General features: G+C 39.4%; 1 protein-coding gene across 1 annotated transcript; it reads right to left on the reverse strand.

Moving 5' to 3' along the window:
- Positions 1–9699: 9699 nt before the first annotated feature.
- Positions 9700–14899, reverse strand: DSPP (dentin sialophosphoprotein). The gene is made up of 4 exons (XM_032163822.2): positions 14849–14899; positions 13668–13751; positions 12548–13534; positions 9700–12068 (listed from the first exon to the last, which is right to left on the reverse strand). The coding sequence occupies exons 1-4, from the start codon at positions 14897–14899 to the stop codon at positions 9828–9830; spliced, it is 3363 nt and encodes a 1120-aa protein (XP_032019713.1). The 3' UTR covers positions 9700–9827.
- Between the last annotated feature and the right edge of the window lie 1893 nt (positions 14900–16792).

A 16792-nucleotide genomic window follows, 5' to 3' on the forward strand; every position in this document is an offset into this window, starting at 1 on the left:
TTTTAACAGATGGCAGATAGTCATGTTAGTCTCAAAGGGGAATCTCTGAGATTTCTGGCACATGAAATATGAATTTCTCTGATAAATGCTTCAGCTCCTCATTCAAGTAGCCCTTTTATGTAGTATATAGTATGTACATTGGCTGATGTATTTCAAGATAATTTAGATGCCTAATTTTCAGTTGTCATTAAAAAAAAAAACCTTAGACCAATTAAGTTTAACAGAGTTTAACTGGGCAAAGAAAGATTCATGAATCAGATAGTCCCCCAAACCAGAATCGATAGAAAGAGATTCCAGCACTGCTGCATAGTCAGAAGGATTTATGGACAGAAACAGGAAGGCAGTTTACAGAAAGCAGAGGTGAGGCACAGAGACAGCCAGCTTGTTACAGCTCAGTGTTTTCCTTGTTTGAACACGGTTTGAACATTTGGCTGTGAGTAGTTGAAGTATGCCTGCTGTGATTGGCTGAGACTCAGCTGCTTGTTATAAGAGTAGGCTATAGTCTGTTTACACATCCAGTTAGGTTACAGTTCACTATGTATGGATAAATCTTTAGGCCAAACTTAAAATATGCAAGGAGGCAGCTTTAGGCTAAATTTAATTCAACCACAGTCATCTGATAGCTAGATATTTCTCAAACTACCTATGGTTAAAAACCGGTTATATTTTTAAATTTCAAATCCACCATGGATCAATGCTTTCATAAAATTCAATGAAAATGAATTACTAGAAAAATGATCACATTAGATTTCATTACAGTGTCAAGTTGCTATAAAAGATAGAAATGCCGGCCGGGTGCAGTGGCTCACACCTATAATCCTAGCACTTTGGGAGGCTGAGGCAAGTGGATTGCCTGAGCTCAGGAGTTCAAGACCAGCCTGGGCAACACGTGAAACTCCGTCTCTACTAAAATACAAAACATTAGCTGGGCGTGGTGGCGTGCACCTGTAGTCCCAGCTACTCAGGAGGCTGAGGCAGGAGAATTGATTGAACCCAGGAGGCAGAGGTTATAGTGAGCCAAGATCGCACCACTGCATTCCAGCCTGGGTGACAGAGGGAGACTCCATCTCCAGAAAAAAAAAGAAAAGAAAAGATAGATATACTTACTCTCCATTTCTGTGTTTTTGAACTTCTGAACTCTATCAGATTACAGGCCAATACTACTTCACTGGTCACACTGTGACTGGCAGTGATGTAGATACTGTAAACATCTGCAGGTTGATAAGATTATTTCAAGAATTCTAAAAAGCTAGAACTGGCAATGGTGTTGCCAAAGCTCCACCCAATAGACATCTAGATTTGGACATTTCTCCATCAAACATTCCTCTGAAGATAGTTATGTGAAGCAAGGAAGACAATAGGTGACAAACTTATCTATATACAAACGCTAGCATTACTGAGCTGGAATTTGCCTGTCTGATAAGTCCAGGTAAGTTTACTTACATATCAATTGCCATTTTGTTTCAAGCCTTCCTCTTTCTAAGTGGAGAGCCTTGAATAATACTGTGGATGTGCTTTCTGATTATTTGTGTGGATTTTTTGCTTATTTTGTTTGTCCTAGATCTAGTCGGAGTGGAAAAGAGGACTGTGGTGAGAACTTTGGGTTCAACAAAATGGCTACACTCTTCTTTTACAATCCTGAAACAAAATTCAGTACCATCAACTGGCAGTTAATGACAGGTGAAGATTTGAGCTTCACTGAAAGAAAAAACTCAGAACGGGTTTTGAAGATTAGACTCTTCTCACTATTCAGAATAGCAAAGACATGGAGTCAACCTAGATGCCCATCCATGGTGGATTGGATGAAGAAAATGTGGTACATATACACCATGGAATACTATGCAGCCATAATAGAATGAAATCATGTCTTGTGCAGCAACACGCATGCATCTGGAGGCCATTATTATAAGTGAACTAACTCGGAAACAGGAAACCAAATACCACATGTTCTCACTTGCAAGTGGGAGCTAAACATTGGGTACTCATGGACATAAAGATGGCAACAATAGAAACTGGAGGGTACTAGAGGGAGGAGAGGGGAGGGGTTGCAAAACTAACTATTGGGTACAATTGTCAGTACGTGGGTGATGGGATCGACTGTACCCCAAACCTCAGCATCACACAGTATACTCAGGTAACAAATCTGTACGTGTACCCCCGAATCAAAAATAAAAGATGAAGTTATAAAAAATAAAAACCAAAATAAACTCTCTTGGAAATCTTTAAAAAAAAAATGTGTTATTTTAACTGTCCTTCAGACAAGCCAAAAAGGGTGAGGAGAAGAATGTCAAAATTAGAAATTGAACTTCAGAAACCCAGAGCCAAGGAAACCCCTGGGAAAGAAGACATCTACACAGTTAGTGCACAGCGACCTGGATTCCAGAGAGAACTGTTGAGTTCAGTTTAGAAATGAGAACTGCTAACTCCCACAACTTGACAATTTATGGTGGGCTTCTAGTAAAAGAATAGGATAGACAGAAAAGAGACAGAAGGTGAACCTCCGTTTACATGGAGTGTGTGAGAAATGAGAGTGAAGAAGTTGTGCCATGCTGCAGGGTTTAAGCAAGGAAAGCTGTATGCAAAACACAAGAATTCACGAAGCGGCAATGTGTTTTCAGGGTACAGATAATAATTAGCAAAAGAGAAACAGAGATGATGGGAGTGATGCAAAGTCCAACAGGTGATATTGGGTGATATTTAAAGAACAGACAGGCATCTGGGAATCCTGCCTGATTCTGAAGAACTAGCACAGGGGATCTCAACCACTGGGCCACAGACCAATACCAGTCTGTGGCTTGTTAGGAACCAGGCCACACAGCAGGAGGTAAGTGGCAGGCAAGCAAGCATTGCTGGCTGAGCTCTGCCTCCTGTCAGATCAGCCACAGCATTAGATTCTCATAGAGTGCAAACTCTATTGTGGACTGTGCATTCGAGGGATCTAGGGTCCACTCTCCTTGTGAGAATCTAATGATAAATGTAATGGACTTGAATCATCCTGAAACCATCCCCTCCCTTCCTCGACCCAGTCTGTGGAAAAATTGTCTTCCAAGAAACCGGTCCCAAAAAGTTGGTGCCAAAAAGTTGGGGACCACCAGACTAGCGGGATAGGCAGAGTCTTTGTTTTAACAGAAACATACGTCTTCAGAAAACAAAAATTAGCTCAGAGTGAGAGAGTAAAAAATCTGCCCACCATCTATCAGACTACATTAATAGACATATATAAAGACAGCAGCAAACTGAACAGGAACTATTTCTCTTAAGGGTGTTGAAGCTATAAAGTGTCATAACAACTCCCTTTGTTGAATGACTCCTGCCTTATTAATCATTAAGAAACTTTATTTTTTTCAAAATCAAAGATTATCAGAAACTGTTGTTGTAGATTATATCGGTAAGAATGAAACACTCCATTCTTGCCTGGAGATTCTAAGCTCCTTTGACACAGAAGCAGTCTCAATTTACAACCCAGGTGCAGAGAGATTCAGATAAGGGGTTTCTGGATACGATAGTCCATCTTCATCCTAACTTTGTACATTGCAAAGAAACAGGAGCCTGGGTCTATTTCATAATCCAAATCCTTATCCCTGTTTTCTTTGAACCTTTCAAACACTGCTTCATTTAAATACCATCTACATTCCACTCATTCCCAAAATCCTATAATAATTCTATCTTTTCCTTTGCTGAGCCACCTCTGCTCTGGTCCACAGTCACCTTCACTGCATTGCATCCATAAAGTCAACTGTATCAGATAGCAGGTTTGCTTCTGGTGTTCTTAGGCTGATTGGGCTGGGGAAATTCTCATCCGTTTACCAGAATAGTATGAAGAAGCTAGACAGAAGCCAAGTTAGAAGATCAGGTCACTCAAAAGGAATTGTGCTTTGGGACAAGGTCTGAGTCTACTTGTTGGAATCAAGATATTAGGATAAGGCAAGAAGTAAGTGTGCCATCATGCTGTACCTGGTGTTGGTCTGTGGCAGTCTGAGTATCTCTTGCCTTCAGTTCTGATTGGTCTCAGAATAAAAAGATGGAGTTAGAATAGCAAAGAAAGATTCAGTGGTTTCAACTGAGGAAAGTGCCAGGAAGGTAGGAACCCGCTGTTTGAGACTGAAATCCGGGAGTGTACAAAAAGACCAGTGATATAAGCCCAAGCACAGCAGTCCCTGGCCAGGGGATTTGTCTGGGTTCTCACAAAGGGAGATGCCTGGGAATTAAAATCTGCAAAGGGCGAAGAGTTTCCTGCCCACAGAGCTTTCTTAACCTCTTTGAAGAGAAAAAGACTAGGGAGGAAAATAAGGAAATAGAGTAAAGGAGAGATGGATAGAGCAGGTGGCAAAGCCCAAAATAATGGGTTTGGGAATAAGGGAAGTATCTTATGATCAAGCTCTATAAAATCAGTGCTTCATGCTAGAGTGGGAACTGGGCAAACTCATGGAAAACAGATTGAGTCTCATGTATTGGTGATCTTTAGACTTTGCACTATTTTTCTGAGCTGCAAGACTGCCCTATAGGAATTGACTTTTTTCTTTTTTTTCTTTTTAAAATTATCCTAATTTTATTAATAAATTTGAAATATTTTCTTACATTGTTACTTTAACAACAAATGTGTCTTCAAATTAATCATCACTTCTGTGTTTTGAAGAATAGTTCTTTTGATTGTTGTGCTCTTTAAGACTTTTTAATGCGTTTTCTATATTTAGTCATTTCACAAGTCTTTTTTTTCTTTTTCAGCATCTGAACCCAAGATCCCTGTTCAGAGGGTAGAGGATGGGAACACTGTGTTGTTGGTTTGTTTCATTCTCTAGAGGATTTGCTTCCAAGCAGCAGTGAATGGATCACTGTGAGAACACAATGATATTTTCATCTATGACTAAACTATTCTATTCTGTTCCTGCTCCTTTTAGGGAGAGGAAAATTGTTCCTGGTTATTTTGGTCTCAAGTTTTTCAAAACTTCCATTACAAATCATAAAGCAAGTTTGACTTCTGGGAAATTACACTTCAGTTAATAATTTTAAATGTATTTATATAGTGAAGTATAACTTTATAAAGGTTATCTTTTTATGTAAAAAAATACATTTTTTAAACCACAACAACAAAACCTGTCACCACATTTCCTGATTTGTGGTATGACCGACGCAGAAAGAATTCTCCGGTCAGATGGGGAGGAGAAGACCACCTCTGAGAGTAAGTTTTCAGAACTTGTCTTCAGTCATCTGTGGAGTAATCCATGCAGCCATAAAGAAATCTTGAATTTCTAACAAATCCACCAGCACCATCCTGATAGCCTCTTGTTCAAGAGTGACAGTGTTTCCTTGGCTCTTTTTACTGTGGTACAGATAAATCTAGAAACGCATTCCACTGCCACTGTTCCCTGTCCGTCTACACATACATCCTTCTTTCTTTCTTTAAAATCTCTGCTTCAAAGTGGGAAAGAAACTTGAGGTTTCTAAGGGAAAAAGTGAATGTGAAAAAGTAAATATAAAATGATTACTAGCAGTAATTATTTTCTAAACCAATGGCTTTCAAACTTTTTAAAACTACAACCAACAGTAAGACAGGCATTTTCCATCATGTTCTACTACATGTACACTTGGACATATTTGTGTGTGTACATATATAGATAGATATGATCCAGGTTCACAAAACAGTACAGATGGTACATTATGATTTTTCTTTTTTATTCTTTTGTTTTATAAAATATTTATCATTAGTCACTAAATTGATATGATCTACTAAATGAGTGGCAACCTGCAGTTTAAAAAATATTGTTTTTGTGGGCAATGTTAGCAGACAGCCTATTAATCTTTATTCCAGAAAATAACTCAAAATAAGCTTCGTTTGCTAATACCAGACTTCTTGTGTTTAAAGGATCTACTTTTGCGATGTTCTTTTGTAGTGTGTCTGCTCCATTCTCTCCCTGAAAGTCCAGAAGTCAATGTAGATGTGATTATATAAGAAAATCAAGATCATATCTTTGTTATTTCTGGTATCAACCCTAGATTCTGAACATTCCCTGCCTCTAAATATTTCTTAAGGTAGTCTTTATAAGAACTGGCTAGAAATTGATCCAGCTTAGGCTATTGTAGGCAATATCTGCAGGGACTTTTATCGGACTGGAAATGGCTTATAAAGTGATGGAACAATAAAGGCAGATGAAATACCTTATGGCACTTCATGAAACGAAATAAAGCACACCCGTGAAGAAAAATGAAGTTGATCTGTGTGCTATGAACCAATACTTAAGGTATTTGTTAAATTGAAAAAAATAAGATGAACGCATTGTGTATAGTAGACTTCCACATGTTTTTAAAAGGGGAATGTGTGTACATAGAATATTTCTGAAAGGCTCCACAAGATATTAGTAATGGGAATTGCTTATGGGTAATAGGAAAGCGATATAGAGGGCTAGGAGTGTAGAAGGGTCAAGATTTAAGATAATACTTCTGTATACCTCTTTATGGTGTTTGATTTTTTTTTATTTTGTGCATATACGTATATTACTTTTTCAATTAAAAATAGCTAATTTTTAAAAGAAATATACATGAGATTTTGTGATCGAGGGGGTATTTGCAAACTCTTTGGGATGAAGGGCATTTTCCTTGTGAGCAATTGCATAAAAGGATATTTACTTTAATAAATGGATATTTATTATAACACCAAGATTTATCTCCTTCATTTATGTATCTTGTATAGTTTACAGAGTTCCATGTCCATTGCCTGACTTAGTGTTCATAGCAACCTTTTGAAATAGTTGTGACACACACTAGAAGCAATGCTTTACAAATTAAAACAAAACAAAACAAAAAACCCTAAAATCTAAAGAAATTAAAAACCTACAACATATTCTACAGAAAGAAGTTTAGAGTCATGGCATGACTCTGATGCAGTACAAACCTGGACATTTTACACTCTTAAGAGTTACCAGGAAGTTTATGAATAGGATTTTTTTTTAATTTGGTCGTAAGTTTTTTTTTTTATTATTATTATACTTCAGGCTTCAGGGTACATGTGCACAATGTGCAGGTTTGTTACATATGTATCCGTGTGCCATGTTGTTTTGCTGCACCCATTAACTCCTCATTTAGCATTAGGTGTATCTCCTAATGCTGTCCCTCCCCCCTCCCCCCAACCCACAACAGTCCCCAGAGTGTGATGTTCCCCTTCCTGTGTCCATGAGTTCTCATTGTTCAATTCCCACCTGTGAGTGAGAACATGCGGTGTTTGGTTTTTTGTCCTTGGGATAGTTTACTGAGAATGATGTTTTCCAGTTTCATCCATGTCCCTACAAAGGACATGAACTCATCATTTTTTATGGTTGCATAGTATTCCATGGTGTATATGTGCCACATTTTCTTAATCCAGTCTATCGTTGTTGGACATTTGGGTTGGTTCCAAGTCTTTGCTATTGTGAATAGTGCCACAATAAACATACGTGTGCATGTGTCTTTATAGCAGCATGATTTATAGTCCTTTGGGTATATACCCAGTAATGGGATGGCTGGGTCAAATGGTATTTCTAGTTCTAGATCCCTGAGGAATCGCCACACTGACTTCCACAATGGTTGAACTGGTTTACAGTCCCACCAACAGTGTAAAAGTGTTCCTATTTCTTCACATCCTCTTCAGCACCTGTTGTTTCCTGACTTTTTAATGATGGCCATTCTAACTGGTGTGAGATGGTATCTCACTGTGGTTTTGATTTGCATTTCTCTGATGGCCAGTGATGATGAGCATTTTTTCATGTGTTTTTTGGCTGCATAAATGTCTTCTTTTGAGAAATGTCTGTTCACGTCCTTCACCCACTTTTTGATGGGGTTGTTTGTTTTTTTCTTGTAAATTTGTTTGAGTTCATTGATGAATAGTATTTTTAAAGTCTTCAAAATACTCACAATGTTGATCTCTTAACTAAAGGACACTTGCATAGAGGAGGAAGAAGGCAGAAAAATAAACCTCCTGAAACTCTTTTCATAAAATATGCCTAATATTAGAAGGTAAATGGTCAACTAACAACTGGTCGAAAATTAACATTAAAGAAGTTGCTTTCATAATCTCACTCTATAGATTTTCAGCTTTGCTTTAGAACAAAGATAAAATAATTACCTCAATGGTAAAAGATGGAGATTTCAAAGCGTCACTACTAAATCTTGAAAAACACCCTTAAGGTTTAAGGGTTAGGGTTATAGTATCTCCCAGTTTCCCTGGGACAATCCCAATTTATATCTCCTGTCTCCGTATAATTACTCATAACACTCTTTTCATTCTCCAAAGTGCCCTAGTTTAGATGATAAACTATATCTCCACCCTATTAAATATCAATCTCTATTCTCTATACACCTTTAAGTTTGTCATTTTCTAGAAATTGGGCTTCATCTTGGGCCTAAGAATTACCTTCATTCATGCCAAAGCTGAGTAATATATACTCAGATCGTAACTGCATATATGACTCTCAAATAAGAAAGAGAAGTTTTCCAAACCATTACCCACCAGCAGCTTTAGCTGTATTAAAGAGATTAATAGTGGGAAGGGAGACTCAGGGTCTGGTTTAGAAGTTTTGGCATGTTGAGGTTTTCAAGGGAAATGTGAACTAAGAATGACTTGGTGAGACTGATGTAAAGATAAATAATTGATACCACATAACACAGTTATTTTGTTTGTTTGTTTGTTTGAGACGGACTCTCATTCTGTCACTAGGCTAGAGTGCAGTGGCACAATCTCAGCTTACTGCAACTTCCGCCTCCTGGGTTCAAGCGATTCTCCTGCCTCAGCCTCCCAAGTAGCTGGGACTAGAGACGCGTGCCACCACTCCCAGCTAATATTTGTATTTTTAGTAGAGACGGGATTTCACCACGTTGGCCAATATGGTCTCGATCTCTTGACCTCGTGATCTGCCCACCTCGACCTGCCAAAGTGTTGGGATACAGGCGTGAACCACCGCGCTTCTAAGTGATGCTCCTCCAGAGTCATTCATGCGTCATTTACTGGTTAACATTTAGAGAGTGGCTACTGGGAGTAAGACACTGTTCTAAGCACTGCATCAGCTTTGACAATAGTTTAAGGGACTTTGTACTAAATTTCCACTGGTTTGTTGAGATGTATTTTTTTACATCAGATTTTAACATCAGATGCTATACATCAGATTACAGATCAGATTTTATACATCAACCCGTCTCTGAGCTCTTTCTGACTAGCAATCTTTAGAATTTCTGTGATTTATAACTACTCTATTTGATCATTAGAAAGATTATTCCCAGAGCCCAGGTAGGTTGAATAGTAGCTGCAATTTTTTTTCATGTAACAAATAAATGTATTTCTTCCACAGAACAAGCAACTGAATCCAAAGCCAAGTTGGCTATCACAGTACAGCATCTTTTACTCAGCGGTAAGCAGATAACCTTCCAGAATACATAACTATGGAGACTTAAGGCAATGCCACAGGTTGCTTTTAAGATGTGTTTGCCTGCTGCATTCTCTGCAGCACATGGCACTTAAATTGAAGTTATCATGTAGTGATTACTTGAGGTTTCTGCGTGAAGTATTAAAGAATATTTTAATTGTTCTTTTATGCTTAGATTTACACTTTTAACAAAATATTTTCAGAACATGAATATTAACAGGCATGTACCAAAGGTCATGCATTCATAGTCTCTCTCTGCAGGAGTTAGGTCTTGGTTCTGAATCCAACTCTTTGACTGGATTCCCCCAGTTGTTTTTGTGGATGTTTACATAAGTCTTCTGTTTATTTCTCCCCTTTCTTTACTTTCTTAGAAATCTTTTTTTCCTATCCCATTACCAAACTTTTCACAAAAGGAATCTTATGGGTTTTTCTTTTGTTCTAATCATCACTGGTTGAGTGATTACTGTCACTGCCTTCACTGTCACTGTCACTGTCACTTCCATTGTTGTTACTGTTACCAGACTTGCTCTGGCTGTCACTCTCATCATTGCTGTCAGATGTGCTATCGCTGCTATCACTGCTGTCGCTGCTGTCGCTGCTGTCACTGCTATTGCTGCTGTCGCTGCTGTCGCTGCTGTCACTGCTGTCGCTGCTATCGCTGCTGTCGCTGCTGTCGCTGCTATCGCTGCTGTCGCTGCTGTCACTGCTGTCGCTGCTATCGCTGCTGTCACTGCTGTCGCTATCACTGCTGTCACTGCTGTCACTGCTGTCGCTGCTGTCACTGCTGTCGCTGCTATCGCTGCTATCACTGCTGTCGCTGCTGTCACTGCTGTCGCTGTTATTGCTGCTGTTGCTGCTGTTGCTGCTGTCACTGCTGTCGCTGCTGTCACTGCTGTTGCTGCTGTCGCTGCTATTGCTGCTGTCACTGCTGTCACTGCTTTCGCTGCTGTCACTGCTGTCACTGCTGTCACTATTACTGCTATCACTGCTGTCACTGCTTTCGCTGCTGTCACTGCTATCGCTGCTGTCACTGCTATCACTGCTGTTGCTGCTGTCACTGCTATCGCTGCTGTCACTGCTATCACTGCTGTCACTATCACTGCTATCACTGCTGTCACTGCTATCACTGCTGTCACTGCTATCGCTGCTGTTGCTGCTGTCACTGCTATTGCTGCTGTCACTGCTGTCACTACTATTGCTGCTGTCACTGCTATTGCTGCTTTCATTGCTGTCACTGCTGTCACTACTATCACTGCTGTCACTATCACTGCTGTCACTGCTATCGCTGCTGTCACTACTATTACTGCTGTCACTGCTATTGCTGCTGTCACTACTATCGCTGCTGTCACTGCTATCACTGCTGTCACTGCTGTTGCTGCTGTCGCTACTATCACTGCTGTCACTATCACTGCTTTCACTACTATTGCTGCTGTCACTATTGCTGCTGTCACTACTGTCACTACTATCACTGCTGTTGCTGCTGTCACTGCTACTGCTGCTGTCACTGCTATCACTGCTGTCACTACTATCACTGCTTTTACTGCTATTGCTGCTGTCGCTGCTATCACTGTCACTACTGTCACTGCTGTTGCTGTCACTGCTGTCTGACTTACTGTCACTATCACTGCTGTCGCTATCTGATTTGCTGCTGTCTGACTTGCTGTCACTGTTGTCACTACTATCACTACTGTCACTGTCACTGCTGTCACTACTATCACTACTGTTGCTGCTATCACTGCTGTCACTACTGTCACTGCTATTGCTGCTATCACTACTATCACTGTCACTGCTATCACTGCTGTCACTGTCACTGCTATCACTACTATCACTGCTACTGTTGCTATCACTGCTGTCACTACTATCACTGTCACTGCTATCACTGCTGTCACTGTTACTGCTATCACTACTATCACTGCTACTGTTGCTACCACTGCTGTCACTGTCACTGCTGTCACTACTATCACTGCTATTGCTGCTATCACTGCTGTCACTATCACTGCTGTCACTACTATCACTGTCACTGCTATCACTACTATCACTGTCACCGCTATCACTGCTGTCACTGTTACTGCTATCACTACTATCGCTGCTACTGTTGCTATCACTGCTGTCACTACTATCACTGCTATTGCTATCACTACTATCACTGTCACTGCTATCTGATTTACCTTTGCCATTGTCTGATTTGTCATTGTCATCATTCCCATTGTTACCATTGCCATTACTGTCACTATCATTAGTGTCTGACGTGCTATCACTGCCATCATCTTCTGCTCCTTTTGAGTCACTGCCGTTGCCATTATCTTTTGATTCATCAGAGTTAGAAGAAGCATCTCCCCGGCTACTGCTGTCATTATCACTTTCTGAATTAGCATCATCATTGCCATTAGATTCGTCACTGCTATTGGGATCATCTCCTTGCATGGACTTATCATCAAAACCATAACTGTCATATCCATCACTATTGCTATCACTACCTGCATTGCTGTGTCCAACTTTATTTCCTGGTTCTGATTTTTGGCCAGGTCCTTCTATGTTGACAACCTCTCCTTGTGTCTTGACATTTCCTTTGCCCAAGATCATTCCATGTTGTCCTTTATCCTCTTTATCTTCGTTGACTTTCCCAACTTCTTTGGTAATATTTCTGTTGCCACTGCTGGGACCCTTGATTTCTATTCCCTATGGAAGGATGGTGGAAAGAATGATTAGCTAGTGAATATTTGCTGCAAAATTGCATTGATCTCAGGAAGAATAACTGGGAAAAGTTGCCATAGGGATACGAGTTACATTTCTAGTACTTCACAGTTATTTGTGAAAATCTGCTTTATTCTGTAATTGAAAGCATCCTGGTGCTTAGATTCCTTAAAAATTCATCCACATTCCCTACCCAGTAGGAACTTTTGTAAACAATTACATGGGGGATCCATGATTTCACATAAGACTTTTCTAGAATTATAACTAAATTCTCAGAAATGTAAGATTTTTAAAGTTGTTCTATCTCGAAGTCTAGTAAGGACTCTAGCTTTTCCTTAAATAGTCAAGTAATGTGGATGCAAAAATACATGGTTGCTTGTCATGGTTTATTTTTGTGCTAGCATCAATAGATGGAGGGGGAGAATTTAAACTGCCATTGAAAGAAATCAGCTTTACAGACTAACCTTATCTTGGCTCTTCCCAACAGCATGTGGCTCTGATTCTTTGGTGATTCCGTTTTCTACACCTTTGCTTTCTCTGTGGTTGAGCTTCTGGATGTCCTCTGTTCTTTGGCTGCCATTGTCTTCTGGAATACCAGCAGAATTCTCCTCACTCTTGGAGGTGTTGTCTCCATCAACGTCATTATGGGGATCTTCTTTGCCTTCAGGGTCATAATATTCTTTACTATCTGAATTTTGACCTATGCTACTATCATGATCATCTTCTTTCCCGTGATCCTGGCCCTCCTGTCCCTTGCTGTTATCACTACTGTCTTTTCCATTCCCTGCTTCTTCATCTTCATCATCACCAGAACCCTCGTCTTCATCCTCATCTGCTCCATTCCCACTAGGACTCCCATCGGAATTATCCAGGCCAGCATCTTCTCCAGTGCCTGGTGTTACCTCAGCCTCCTTAGTCCCATTTCTCTGGCTGTTGATCTGAGGTATTGTTTCACTTGTATTACCCTCATTTCTACAAGAATTCTGAATTATTTCATCCTCATTGTCTGTACTGTTATTGCTTCCAGCTACTTGAGGTCCATCTTCTTGGACAACAGCAGCATCCTCATTGCGACCTGCATCACCAACATCCCCGCTTTGGGTATTCTTATCAGTATTTCCATTAGTGTTGCTTCTGTTTGTGGCTCCGGCATTGTCAATGATGCTTACTTGTCCCTGGATGCCATTTGCTGTGGTGTTTTCTTCTTTCCCGTGTATTCCATCATGACCATATGTTTCTGCTTTTCCTGCGTCCTCATTCCAGCCCTCAATATTCACCTCTTCGTTTGCTAATGTGGAATATGTAGAAAAACTCTTCCCTCCTAATTCTGCCCACTCAGAGCCATTCCCTTCTCCCTTGTGACCATCTTGGGTATTCTCTTGCCTTCCTCTATCACCTTCATGCATGGGGACACCACTTTCTTTGATGGTGCCGCTGGCATTTAACTCATCCTGAAAAAGAAACAATTCAATCAATTATAAGTATCAATGATCTTGAAGGAAAGCAAATTGCATTCTTGGGGAAGTTAATGGAATGTAGCAACTCAGAAATAGGAAATAAAATGAAATATATTACATCCTATACCTGTACTGACACATTTGATCTTGCTAGGAGATGCAAATTCACGGATTTTTCTACATGTCTCTCCAGTGGTTTGCTTTGAGGAACCTGCCAAGTAGAAAATCCTGGCTATTGAAAAGGTTCTTATCTGTGAATATGTGCATGAGCATACACACACACACACACACAAAATTCTTCCCTCCATGAAGAAGAAAGGTTTAACACAAAGGCCAAAGTATGATCTAATCAGATAGAAAAGAGAAGCGGCTTCTTACAGGGCTTGTGTAGAATTTAAACTGGGCACATGGATATTTTTCACTGTGGTATTACCAATTTTATGGACGTGTTAGATCAGCCCACTTATCTCAACTGTAGAAGGAAAGAGTCTTGTAGAAAGACGAAGGGATAGACCTCTGGTGTTTCTGTACCAAAAGCCTCTTGCACTAGCACAAACCTGCTCTAAGTGTAATCCTGATGAAAACTCTTAAGAGAACAGGAGACATAATCAGAGCCTGCACAGAAGCAAAATCAAGTATTACGCTGGTATACTTCTGTGCTCTGCAAGAGCACATTTGAAATGCTTGAGAACATTTGCAACTACATAAATACCAAATGCTTGGTATTATGAAAGCATATGAAAATGTTAAACATGATGGCTGGCTAGTAAAATTATAAATGGTTGAATTTTCTCAATTTTTTATTGGTATTTATCATATATTCCAAATTTTCCACAGTGACCACATAAATAATAACTCTGAGTGAAACATTAGTTTCCTATATGTTGAAAAAAAACTACTTTTTCTTGTTATTCTTTCTTGGAAACTTCCTAAACAGCACAGACTTTGTTCGTATTAGAATGAAATTCACAGAGTATGAAGCAAAGATGGACAAAGTCTCCATGACTTCTGGGCATTCAGAGTAAATTAATCTGAATAAATGTTTTAAATAATAATAATCCTTCAGACAAGAGAAGAGTTTCTATAGAAGAATGAGACAATGAGTTGGAGTAGTTTTGTTGAAACCTCACAGATATCACATAAAGCCCTTAGTGCAAATCTAAATGTTTAGACTCAGCCTGTTAAAAAAAATATTAAGGAAACATATATACACACACGTTCATGCACACACACACACTACATTTTGTATTAATGTTAGGTTAAAAGAGATAACAAAGTGAAGAGGTTTTCTAAGAAAGGCGTACTTACTGGAATGGCCCATGCTACTGCCCAAATGCAAAAATATGTAATTATCTTCATTTTCTTTAGGAATAATAATAATCAATGGCTGTATAAAAAAGGAACAGCACAAAATTACTTACACAGTAAAGGGATAATCGTAGTACTATATTATTTTGATGTGCAAGCATTTGCCCTTTTCCTGGACAAGAAGCATGTATCTAACATGAGAAGACATTCCAGAACATACCTGGTGTGGTTATGGGGGCATCACCAGGCTCAGCACTAATGTAGTTTCCTAGATTTTTTTCTGCGCGTGCCAATGAAGGAAAACAGCCATATAGGTACAAAGGGCATAGCTGTAACTTTGTTCTTCTGCAATTCTTGGATGTAAAAACATCTATTTCTCTTCTGAATAGCTTTAATCAAGTATTAACTAATTCTGCTGAAATTGTGCTTAAAAGATAAAACACTTGTCATCCTTACTCCAAATCTATAGAATTGAGCTATACCAGACTCTAAGAGAAAAAAATTACTAACATGAGGGAGACTACGCTAGTGGAAATAATACGGGGTTTGTATTCAGAGACCTGGGTTCAAATGTTACCCCTGCTACTTGCTGTGTAAGCTTGAGAAATTTAAGTAGGTTTATTATCCCTCCTCCTGGAATAATAACAAAACCTGTATCTCAGGATTATCCTGAAGTTTGGCAGAATTATCTCTGAGAAACCCTCTCTGACTCCACTTCAAAGGGTATTTTGGTATCTCTTTCCTTTTTATATCAAGTAATTTTGCACATCTCACTGGTAACGCAATGCACTGTTTAAAATTGCCTAGTTCCTTATGTGTTGCCCTGATTTACTGTAAGCTCCTGAGGCCCAGGAGAGTGTCTTGGTGATTATTGTATTCTAATGCAAAGCACAGAAAAAGACATTTTCTGAATGTTGTTGATAAATATTTATGACTATAAGCAATATCTAGCATTGCTTCCGGCACTTTGCAATTTTCGAATAAATGATAGCAATTATTATATGGGACTTCTAAAATCATGATTCTTCATCCCTGTTAGAATTCAAATTCAGAAGTGGTCTGATATATGTTTCTGATAAGTTGGAATAGACATTTTATAATCTGTGTGGGCAAGAATATTAATTTATATTGCAAGTTGGATTTCTTGATGTAATGATGCCATTACCATAGAAAGGAGAGTTTTACTCCTATTTCATGAACTCCCACCGGATGTATAGATTATAACGCTGCATGTCATAAAATGGCTTTGATTGAATTTAATGGTGATAGTGAAAACATAATAAAACTTCACTGAATATCAACTGTCATGAGAATTATTGGCGTTTTCTCACAGGAGAGATGACACGGTTCCAGAGCTACTGAGGGGGAAAAATGTGCTCACTCTTATAGCTGTTCAACAGAAAGCCAAGAACAGCTAGAGCTCCTTCTGAAATGCCATAGATTCAAGTGAGGCTGAGGTGACACCAGGACAAGTATCATGCAGAGCTCTGGGGCACAGATGTTGAAGGCCAGCCGTTTACTAAGTCACAGTTATCCTGTACTTTGCAGTCCCAAGCCTAATCATTACATAGTTCTGCAGAAGGCCCATCTGCACTGTGATTTGGAAGAGCCACAGCATACTGGAAAGGTACCTGCAGCCAAGGCCAGAGTGATGTGTGTCCAGTTTCTGAGCTACAGTTCAGAAATTTGACCACTACACCTCTCTTTCAGCTCCACTCCGGAACAATTCCATGATGGTTATCACCATTTCCAAGGCAGGTGAATGACTCGGAAGACTACTATAAAAATGGCCCAGGTGATCTCAGCATGAAACAGAGACTTCAGAATTTGTGAACCTCCATCAGATTATTTCATTTATTGTTACTAATGAAATGAGATTTAGCTTCATTTCATTTAGCAATTAGATTTGGCATCATTAGTGATTGCTAAATTTCATTTCATGTG

Source organism: Hylobates moloch, unplaced genomic scaffold (assembly GCF_009828535.3).
Source record: "Hylobates moloch isolate HMO894 unplaced genomic scaffold, HMol_V3 SCAFFOLD_2, whole genome shotgun sequence".
Classification (NCBI taxonomy): Eukaryota; Metazoa; Chordata; class Mammalia; order Primates; family Hylobatidae; genus Hylobates; species Hylobates moloch.